Source organism: Varroa destructor, unplaced genomic scaffold (genome assembly GCF_002443255.2).
Source record: "Varroa destructor unplaced genomic scaffold, Vdes_3.0 BEIS01000001.1, whole genome shotgun sequence".
Classification (NCBI taxonomy): domain Eukaryota; kingdom Metazoa; phylum Arthropoda; class Arachnida; order Mesostigmata; family Varroidae; genus Varroa; species Varroa destructor.
Window position 1 is genome coordinate 29,238,468 of NW_019211454.1, and position 11,498 is coordinate 29,249,965.

Genomic DNA, 11,498 nt, shown 5'->3' on the forward strand with positions numbered 1-11,498 from the left:
AGCCATACTTGTGTTTTATATGTACCCATACGGTGAACAGGAGGCTAGTGCAAGCGTAGTCGGGTAAAATATATCATTTGTTGGATTACTGTAACTGATTTACTGGGGCAGGTGTCGTATATAGAAAAGAAAATTTGAAAAGCGCCTCTGTCGTTTCGTGAAAATGTCATTTAGAGGCTTCCTTTTCTTCTGACACTTGGTCTCTGTTTTTGATGCAGTCTATAAATCCTTTAATTCTTTAACGAGCTTGATGTAAAGTATGGACTATTTTTACCTCTAAAAGTTAGCATAGAGAAGTTAAAAAAAAAATTTCCGTTTAGTTACAATTGATATTTCAGTACGCTTTTCTGTTGACTGGTTAGCAATATACGAGTTTAAAGATGTGGGTTCCGCGGCACTCTGTATAATATTTATATTACTGCGAATTTTATTTATTGTAAGTGGCCCACCTGGAACTTTTTTGGCGCGGCTGTGTCGCTCTAGGCGTACTCTAGGCAAGTTGAGAAAAAGAAAACCAATCAACAACGTAAAGATGCATGCTACAAGGCATTAAAAAAATATCAATCAGACATTAATCGGGGCTTACATTACATCGCTGTAACGCCTCGTCATCAATTTTCGCGGCCGTGCAAAAAAGCTTATCGACGAAGTACTATGAAATCTAATGGCATGTCTTTCCAAGGCTATAATGAAATAGCGAAATTACTTACATCTTCATTCGTAAAAGTGGGTTCGTGTACGGCAATTCCACCGGGCTCGCCACGACCGCATTTCTTAGTGCTCTTTTCCCAACGTTCCTTTGCCTTCTTCTTAACTTCTTACCTATTACCAAAGAACCAGTTCTTGCATTAAGCATGTCATGAAAGCAGGTTTCAAAGCTAACTTACTGCTGTTCGATTTGAAATCTTCCAACAAACAAGGCATGTAATTGCCCGCCCACTGGCACATACATTCATTTCGTCAGACTAATATCTTTTCGGCCTCGTTTAAAGTAGACAGATTTATTCCTTAATTTAAATTTAAGGACACCCGCGATATTTCAACGAACTATCAAATAATAACTATAACCGACTTTAGTAGGGAACTTTTTAAGAAAAATTATCAAAAGTCAGCATAAGACTCACCTTTTCGATTTATTTTTTTATCACTCTCGCAGTGTGATTTCCCTCACTCCCACTCCTGAGATCTGGCTCTTTGTGGTATCTATAGCTACATCACCCGCTTTTGCGCTGGAGCTGCTTTTGGCCTCCTCTATGGTCTTTATTGATATCTCAAAGGCTATTTACTCGATCTGCCACGGTGTCTTCTGAAAAATAATTTTCTATGATGACTTTTCTCCTGTAGTTTTTTAATTAACCGCTTCCTAACTGCATGCATGGCAACGCTGCTGAATGAACTTGCTAACGTTAGATGTAGCTATGATACACAACGCCATTTCGTAAACAATTCTAAAACGGAATGCACGCTCTTTAAAGCCTCTTAATAATGCTCTATCACCATACTAAATAACTTATTTAACCTAGATTTTTTAATTAAATTCATCCGCGAAGTGTTTTGGCTTGACAAAGGCTAGACCTAGTTAATAATTTCGTTGAATCAGCCAAAAATGCTATGTTTGCCAAAATTGGTGTGTTATCTTGCCCGCGAACTAGGCGAACTATGTATATAGGTCGTTTCTTTATTGATAATTGTGTATGTTGTTGTAGTTCGGGGCTGGATATATTTTCATTATTCAAATATGGTGTTAACGATTCAGCGTGGTGCCACTTGGACTTTCGGATAAATATTGTCGTGACTTATCCCTGACTTTTCACTGAAGGAAAAACACGATTGTTGTTGATCCTCAATAAATAAGTTTACATTACAAGTTATGATTGCATTGTTTTACAAGAAAATTGCTTAGTTACGATACCGGATACTCACAGTAGCCCGATCCCACATAGCATAGGACGTCGCTCTAAAGATTACAAAATTCTTTCTTTTACCCTTTTTAACCTACGTAGCACGTTATGTGAGTACATTGTACACGGCCGCAAGTGATTAAAAGAGCACTACCTGTCATTCAAACGCTTAAACCGCTGCTCACTTTTTAGACAGCCGTATCAGCAGTGCTGTTGACATCACCGGCACGCATCAGTGTTCTCTCTAAGCCGGCATTCGTTGACGAAACGCTCCATTTTTAGTAAGTCCAGCATTTACTCAAACTAAAAACAGTTAGACTACTTAAAATCTTTTGGCGATGAAAATTCATAATATGTGGTTGTAGAAATATGACTAATGCGTACTTGACTTAAGAGAAGCTGGTCATTTTGCCCGTGTTATTCGTTCTAGTCCTAGTTTAGTCCAATGCGTTTACATAGTTGATTAGTTATTGATCTGTTTCACGCTGAGACGGGCCATTTATCTAGGGTTTATTATCTTTCAGATAAGGTCACTGGGTTTTGCAAACGTCTCACATTAGGGCCGTATTCATAAATGCTATCACGAGGTTTCGTATGCGCTCGATGCATGGCAACAAAGATTAGACTATCTGGAAGGTGACAAAATTATAATTAAAAAAAAAGCAACTGCTATTAAAACTGAAAACACTGAAATGTGAAATTGTTTAAGCACATGTTGGAGACAGAGGCTAGGAGCACTTGTTGTTATAACGTACGTGATGTCGCTCTTACATATCTACTTCGTTCCTTTTCATACATATAGTATTTAATATCGCTAATCAAGGATAGAGTGATGGCTAGTGGAAAATAAAGAAGGACACGGTTTCCCTTGAGAAGGCTGAGTGAATTCAGACCTATGTACCGAAACACAGTAAACAACCAGCAACTTGGTTTTAGTATGTGGCTCTCAATTTTGTTTCATTTGGAAGTGTCATATTTTGTTCTTCTTTGCTAGCGTTACCTAAACTACCGTGGCAGCTAGGTGAAATACGTGGAATGGCATGGAGCCTTTAACTGGATTGGAACGAATCTATGATGAAGATTACGATTTTTGTGATAGTGACGATGATTTTATCCGAGGAAGCGATTCGGAGGCCGAAGACGAACGAGCTGATGATTTCGAAATGGAAATGCAGGCTGAACTCACTAGAAAGGTAAAGTACATATTTCCAAATACCTCGTATTGGGTAGGTTATACTAGTTAAGGCAATGTTTAACGGCAATACTGGATGTAGAATTCGAAACAGTTATTTTGTAAGTCGTGCCACCCTACTTTTTCTGTCAAGATGAACTTGAAGATTGTCATCATGGTTATGACAGGTTTGCTCATTGCGTGTATCAGTATACAGCCAATTTGGGTTTGGAGTGCTAAACATCGATATGATGTACTAGTTTTGAAATGTTAAACATCCATGTCATTGCATAATGACAAACAGATGATTGTGTACGCCAACATGATTGCCGAATACAACTAACCGAAAGATGGATCTGTGAATGGTAAACATTTGAACACATTAATAAAAATACCAACTTTCAAAAGCACAATAGAGGTATGTTAGAATGCAAGCAAAGAATCGAACTAATTTATAATGCTCTAATAATGAGAGTGTAATTGTCAACTACGCAGATGGCTCGTCGGAGAGAACAACAAATGGGCGACAGTTCATCTAGGATATATCATCAGGTCACTGAAAACCTTTTTAAAAACGAAGAAGTCAACGTCGATGCTAGGAAGGACAACGACGACGACGACGAAGGTGACATATTTTGAATGCTGCTATCCTCAGAAAAAACTACCCTAAAGACCAAGCCGTAAATACATGTCAGGTGATCGGAATGTTCTATTGCAACTACGTGCTAATGTTGACTTTGTCGCATTGTGCATTCAAAAGCTAGCAACATCATCATGTGCGAAAATTAATAGTAGTTTTGTCGTCGTTTGAAATTCGATGTCTTCTCACAATGGGTGTAGACGAGGACGCGGACCCCTTATACGATCCTTTTCTGGATGACGAAGACGAACGATGGGTTGATGAACGTCGACGGCAAAATATTCAGGCCCATCTGCACGGAGGTCAGCAGAACCGAAGTCTCATTTCAAAAACTCGTCAAACAGGTTGGTGATTGAGAGGAACTGGCTCTTGTAGAGCCTTTATGCGATGTCTGCTTTGGCTTCCTAGTATAGCTTAGTGAGAACACGGGGCTAGCAGTATATATTATAGATACCAGTTAATGAAGACCGCTAACTCGGTAGCTAAATACACTAGAAACGTAAGTTTTTCTAAAAGCTTTTCGCTTGACTAATTGCTCTGGTTTTAGCTAGGCATCTATGCTTAGCTGCAGTGGTAGTTTATTAGATTCTGCAATATCATCCCAACTATAAGTGTTGTATCGAGTGGGGGAGAAGGCTTAGATGTCTGAAAAACTAAGCTGGGTTGGAACAAGTGGGCTCTCTTTTAGGGAAAAGTAGGCTATCAGTTGAAGTATAGGTTTGAATAGGTATGGTAATAGTTATTTACATGCAAAACGATCCGCAGAAAATAATTGTTGCGTTTAAAAATAAGCCCTGTTATAATTTTGTTTAACGGGAAGCACATCCTATAATTTACTTTCTGCAATTCAGCTTTGTATGCAGCTGCTATCACTGTTTAGGACCTCCCACAGTTGTGCAACCAATCTAGCTTGTGATGTATGGTATCGGGCGAGATGTTCTTATGCAACGTTAGCCCGTCCTCCGTATTGTTTTCGGTAAGTGCGTGGGGTCTACAACATCGTCATTTTTCTATATATATACGCATGTGTCATACTGTGTGCAAGTAGCCTGCAGTGCGCAATAGCTAATGTTTTTGATGAGTTTTACGAATCGTTTAGTGGCTGCCTTTATTCAACGATACCTGGAAACGATACTCGAGGTGTCTTCAGATCTTACGTGCTATTCTCAAATTCTGCAAGCTAACGCTTAACCATTCTTTCTGGCGCAGAGTTATCTCCGTGCACGGTGCAGAGCCTTCAATCTACTTTGGACAGAGTTTGCAATCTGCCCATATATATTGTTACGTAGATGTACAGTGGCGCACACCACACTATTGCTGTTGATTTCTCCAGATATAATCGCAATGAGATCGGCTTCTACGAAAACATATTGCCATTTATGAAGTTTTAATAGAATAAATATATTGGAACGCGGTTCGGCGCTTATGGAGATTATGGAAATCAATCAACTAAGCCTCCTCTGCTTATTTGCGAAGGGAGGAACTACTTGTAGAGTTCTAGGGGTAAAAACTATGTTATTCATTTGTCGCTGCTCTGACTGTACTCGTGTATGATCTCATGTCGCGCTTCTCTGTATTTACGACTCAAATTGCTAACTAGTTAGACAAAAATGTATGACGGAATAGATGTTGAATATACACACGATAAACTGAGCGTGTCAAAAGGTTAATAATAATAGCACAGTTATTCTAGTTAATTTAAAAACACTTACATCATCAGTTATTAAGCATCAATAGTAGGTTATGTGACGTCGTCATTGTAAAATAATGTATGCACATTAAAAGTCATTATTTACATACTTCGTTGCGCATATACTGATACCGACCGGCAATCGCATCCGATCTATGTGTTCCACACATAAGCAACTTCATACGTCATTCAGAAGAGGGAAGAACAATTCACCGCGATTACCGTTTCAATTTGGGACCTAAAGTACTCATTAGTCGTTCTCAAAATATTTCTTTTTTAGTTTAAAAATTACTTTTTAGTAGTAATCGTGGGTCAAGCGGTATATGTAGGTGTAAACCTTGAAGTGTTGTTCAAGCGCACTAGATATAAAAAATCCAATAAAAGTAGATTTTAGGTTGATAGCGGGCCAAGAAACCCATACATGCAAGGGCCCAAAAAGGTCCAAAAGATGGAAAAAAAAGTCTCTAGACAACCAACTGAAACTTATCTGGATAACACGATCAACATTTCATATTTTCTTCTCCAAAGCGGCCGTTAGTTTCTGTGTCCAAAATCTGGGTGAATTAAAAATTGATGTTTTAGCCGTTTTTATAAATTTTGAAGCTTTCTAAATGGAGAATCCATTGAGGATTTTTTCGGTTTGCCTCATAGAAATATTCCTTGAATCTTTCAGAAGCCGGATGATCTGGCAATAACTGTGGATTTTTTTAAAATCTTGAATGGAGTTTTTTGAGCATGAAGAGATTGAATAATAGCTCATTTTCGTTCAAATTGCGAACACAAGACATTGTTGTCCACCATGGAGAGTCTGGTTCATTCCAAAAAGAACGGATTACCAAAAATGGTGGATGAGCGCATGATCTTTATGACAAGCAAACAGTCAAAGTTGGTCCCAATTTAGCTGCCGTATTCTATATATATATATAAATCCTTGTTCATTTAAGAGTACGGGATTATTTGACCATTTCTACCTTCGTTTTAACGATAAGCCATCTTCTGAGCTTGTTCTTTCCTTGTATATCTTTTGTGTGTCTGGGCATTATTTTCGTTGTAGACGTTGAAGCGGCCCCCTTACGACAAAGTGATGCTGTCCTGAACTGTCCTGCCTGTATGACTCTGCTCTGTCGGGATTGCCAACGACACGCGGTGAGAGCTAGTGCAATAGATTTATTTTCGAGTAAAGCAGGTTTTGCAATATAAAAATGCATATCCTGGTTTCACATCTATAAAACAACTGATGCTCTTAGACCATGCATTACACATGTAACTATCAATACGTACATAATCGTGTGACAGAGACAAAAATTTCTTAATAGTGATGCTCATTAAAATGTTTTTATATCTTTTATAACATAATTAAAAATAACGCTGGGTCGCAAAGCTTTAGAGTGCTAATTTTAAGTCGTTAAAATTCAATATATTGAGAAAGATATTGTTAAATGGTGTCGCAGGTGTACAGAAATCAGTATCGCGCTATGTTTGTAGAGAACTGCCGCACCGATGAGAACATAAAGCTCTCATGTCCCTTAAAAAGGTACGTGGGAGAATGTTCGGAAAGAAGTAAAAAGCGCCGAAGGTTAGATTTGGGTGCTACCGCCTCGAGAGCCGCTAAAAGTTACGCTGATACACAAGAGGAGTACCATCCAACGGAACAGGTTCTAATTACTGCTTTAATTACCACTGACTCAAAATAATTTTATGAGCAGCCAGTTAATGTATTTGTAAACTCTACAAGTTTATTCTCACGTAGCTTCTTGCGTAGACTGATGTCTAGTACCGCCATATCGTGATAATTAGGAAGGAAAGTTGTTTTTGACACTGAATGATGCATTGATCATAATGAAGTTGTTTTAATAAACCATTTTTTTTACCATAGGCAACGGACGATACCCCTCAATCGGATTTATTTCATCCAGTTTTTTGCGACAACTGTAATACTCAGGTAAACCGAAAATAATAATAAAATAGTACTAGGATAAGCCTGTTGTTGTTCATGTCTTGATTGCGATTTGTTTTTATCTAACCCGCGTTACAAGAGGGGCATGAGTTGTTAACAAGTCTACCAGGAAAATCATTTGATGTGATGTCTTTAAAGTGGTCTTTACTTTTTTTGGTGGTGGTCCAACGGCCTGAACAAGCAAATTAGATGAAAATCCGTGTGAAAAAAATTATTTTTCTGCGATGTAACCATTTTACACATATGACTCCAGGCCATCGGACACTTTCAGTGCTGGAGTTCGAGTCTGAGATTATTTAAATATTTGCAGTCTTTTTCGTTCCTTTTAGTTTTTTATGAGGTACGAGCTTTTACGTATTCTTTGGAACACCCAGCACCATATCTTCATATAATCCGTGCAGTGAGACTAAAATGTAAAACCAGTCCCTGGTTGTTAATAAAAGAGTTCCCATTAGACCACTGCCCTCATTCCTAGGGGAGTCCGGGATGTCTATTTACATTACTCCGGGGACACGTTTAAAATTGAGTTTTCAATTTAAAAAGTTCTCAATCTAAAAATATGCTTGTGCGGATATTTTTTAAACTAGATTGATTCAATTTATCTTTATGTTAACAAATCATTTACGATGTAAATATGTATGCAATTAATGACTAGCTATGAAATCATTTAATTCCTGGACACATGTACCTTAGTTTGAACATATAATTACGTCGTTCAGGAAACACAATTTTTTGCTTTTCAGGTAGCCGTTATGGGCGCACAGGATGAAGTGTATCACTTCTACAATATTCTAACGAGCCATTAATAAACAATGGGTCGTGTATAATGCTCGAGGTGATTCATTTTTCGTTAATGATCAGCGTAATCTAAAGTAGCTATGTATATACTTCAAAATAAAACTATATTCGTTGAGCTCCATCATTGTGAAATTGTAATAATAAGTAATTACAAGCGATGGATTAAGTTTCAAGGACTAAACTGATTTTTACATATATGGAATCTGGAAAGTTATCTTAGCAGTCCTAGAAGGTAAGTCTCAGTTTCATAAAATTTTTAAAACTTAGTCGTAGTAACGAGGTAGATACAATTGAATGTCTGGATTTTTTATTCATTTGGAATATCATATTTAAGCAACGAATAAATGAATATTCCAGAATTTGCTTTTTTGTACAGACGTCCGTAAAAATATATACATTTCACATTATTTGTTTATTTACAATAAATACAATGTTTTTTTAATTTGAGTTGTAAATAGGATCATATAATATGCGCTTATATATATATATATATATATATATATATATATATATATGAGAATTAAAGCTAAGGATTTAATCGGGTCAGTCGGTCGGTCTATAAGCATGGATCCTCTGAAAAAAATCTAGCTTTTGTTTACGGGATTTTATTATTACAAAGAAGTTGAGTTGATTTGATTGACTTCTGATTTGCGAGTCTTCTAGAATTATTAAGATGCTCTTCGATCGATCTTCTGTTTGCGTAGATCCGTTATTTTTAATCTAGCTGTCGTCACCTTTTTTCACACGTGGTTTCTAGACACATTGGAGTTTCAATTAATCCGTAAGTTTTTACTTATCCGAATACATTATTTGCACTTCAAATAGCTGCAGATCATTAACAGACGTATTTGACAATAAGCTATGCCAAGTACAAATAATTTATAAGCTTGACCAGCTCATTAAATTCTGAATATGGAATTTTCATGGGACCCGCAATAAATAGTCCACAACAATACAGTTGTGAACATTAGGTCGTATCAGAGAACCCTAGCATGAACTAACATAAAATGTTTAACTCCTACTGAAGTGTTATAGACATGGTTCTCATCGATATGGAAAACCGTTGCATATATCTAATTGTTTACTTATCTTTCCTTTAAAATCATCAAGGAGTACCATTGTGCCGGGTTGCCAGTAGGTGTGAAAAATTGAAAATGAAGTCATAGTCTCAATCCGCAAGACGGTCTAGAGCGTGGGTGTTCTTTAGCAGAGCTCAATAGTGAATTGTCGTAGATGAACCAATCCTCTTGACCCTGCAGCTTAATCCCGTATTGTATTATTTTAAGAGAGTAATTTTTAATTATATGCGTTTAGTAAGCAGTAGTTATAATAACTCGCATTGGGATATCAACGCGTACCTAAGGGGTTCCACATTTTGATTAAATACTTCTAGATTTGTATACATTTTTCCATTATGTACGGAATTTAATAGCTGAAGAGGAACCGTGTATTGCGCGCATAATGCGCCGTTGGTAAGTATCGATGGACCAATTTATTTATCTAGAATCTATTCTACAGAAGAAGTTCAGAGAACTGTTGAGTCTGTATAAGATATAATTGTCTGGTTTATAGGTATTTTTAAATGCGTAAAAAAGCAAAAGTGGCTAATGAGTATGTGCACACTATGATTACTAGAGAATTGAGGCACACATCGGATGGTTATTATTGATAGATGTTCTCGGAGCCTTTAAGAGTAGCGAGGGTTTCCTCATTCACTAGAATAAAAATACACTAGAAAAGATTAGCATCAATCTTACACAGAGATAATCAATTTCTGATGCCATTTTCGACGATATCGTTTGATCGCGTTCATTTTATACATTTTCATTCACTAAATGGAGAATACCAGCGATTACAGTAATCGTTAGTCTAAACAATTAATATTGCTTTAGTTTCGTGTAGTTCTCGTTGCAATAGCCACCCTATCAAAAAAAGGAACTTTTCTTTCGCCACCTCAACTGCTGATCTGTCCATGCTGTATCAAACGATTGATGATGCATCCATGTCCACTAACCCTGATACCACCCTGCAACAAACTACCATCACCTGATCGCTGGCTTACTAACGGAGTTTGACGTATGGCAGAAGTCACAAGAATTCAGCAAACGTCGGCCGACAGTTCTTGTTCTAATCAACCTAGAAATAGGTATGTAGTTTCCTCTTCTAAATAAAGCTACATATAAGAAGACGCTGTGTATAATGTAGAAATCAGTAATATTGTAGAGTCACGATTATTTATGTAGTCATCGTACATATCATGGTGGAACAAGTCGTTCGATCCCCTATTTTACTAATTTATTTAAGATATAAATGACCTTGCCGGAGACGCATTCCATCGCTAGTGTGGTCGGTCGTATGTATGTGGCCTGTAGATCGTTAGCCCTGAGTATTAAGTATTCCAAAATTGTGAACACCTAGTTAGTAGTTGAGGTAAGGAAAAGTTTTCACAAACTTTAATCATAAGTTATCGAAAATAATATTTTTCTGTTCTAACTTCTATTGCTACTACGATAAAAGGCGGTTTTTATAACTATAATATAAGCTTGTATAGCAGCTCTATAATTATCTCAGCTACGGCGATACAAATAGAAAGGTGTCTCATTCAAAAAAAAATGCGACATGTTTCGTTAGGTCCACTATACTCATACGATTGGCTAGATACTAACATTAAAAATTTGTTCCCAACATTTTTTGCGAGTACATTTTTCATGCCTATTTTTAATTGTGATGTTCGCATAGGTTATGTGCCGCATGCTTAAGCTTTCACTAGCAGTCCCAGTGGTTAGATAGTCAGATATGCAACAGTAAGGATAGGTACAAAAATATCTAGAGAGTTGATTTCTCAGAAGGTTATGGATGGGAGGACACATGTGTAAGGACCAAAATAATAAGTTCGTTAAGCCCAATGATTAATAATTATTTGCTACATTTTTACTACCATTATACATAACCCAATATGAATCTTTCTTTGTTCACTAAAAATTATGACAGAATCACTGCCTGACAGTGGTACAATAAGCTACTATCATCTTTAATTGCAAAACTTGGCCTGTAGCACAGAACTTATTCAATTTGCAAATGCCATTCTCTCGTTTCATAGCCGAATCATCTGGGTTCTTGCGTTTATTTTAATTATTAGTACCAAAGATCCAAGGTCAATTTTATTATCGTTGTTGCCTTTGACGTGATCCTGCATCGTCAAATAAAATTCTTCCCAGCAAGTAGCAGCAACTAGGAGAAGAACGGCGCAATCATGGGCACTTCAGAATTCACTGACAACGTCTGATCTGGATACGATGTAACGTAATCTATTCAAGACAAGAAGACAGACAGCAACTCAA

The 11,498-nt window shown here is 37.1% G+C and overlaps 1 protein-coding gene and 1 long non-coding RNA gene across 6 annotated transcripts; one reads left to right on the forward strand and one right to left on the reverse strand.

The window, feature by feature from the left end:
• Positions 1-43: 43 nt before the first annotated feature.
• On the reverse strand, positions 44-2,066 carry LOC147758483 (uncharacterized). Its single transcript, XR_015318738.1, has 3 exons — positions 1,924-2,066; positions 1,125-1,306; positions 44-822 (listed from the first exon to the last, which is right to left on the reverse strand). It is a non-coding gene; the product is annotated as an uncharacterized LOC147758483 (long non-coding RNA).
• LOC111246369 (E2F-associated phosphoprotein-like) lies at positions 2,024-8,278 on the forward strand. 5 transcript variants are annotated; one of them, XM_022795856.2, is made up of 9 exons: positions 2,057-2,182; positions 2,426-2,652; positions 2,896-3,094; positions 3,568-3,697; positions 3,913-4,056; positions 6,457-6,548; positions 6,854-7,057; positions 7,279-7,344; positions 8,103-8,278. In XM_022795856.2, exons 3-9 carry the CDS (start codon positions 2,942-2,944, stop codon positions 8,163-8,165), a joined length of 852 nt encoding a protein of 283 aa, XP_022651591.1. In that variant the 5' UTR covers positions 2,057-2,182; positions 2,426-2,652; positions 2,896-2,941; the 3' UTR covers positions 8,166-8,278. The 5 variants fall into 5 exon arrangements, with proteins under 5 accessions (XP_086833089.1, XP_086833092.1, XP_022651591.1 ...); XM_086976964.1 differs by having other exon boundaries at positions 2,426-2,537; XM_086976963.1 differs by lacking the exon at positions 2,426-2,652 and having other exon boundaries at positions 2,024-2,182.
• The last annotated feature ends 3,220 nt before the right edge of the window (positions 8,279-11,498 follow it).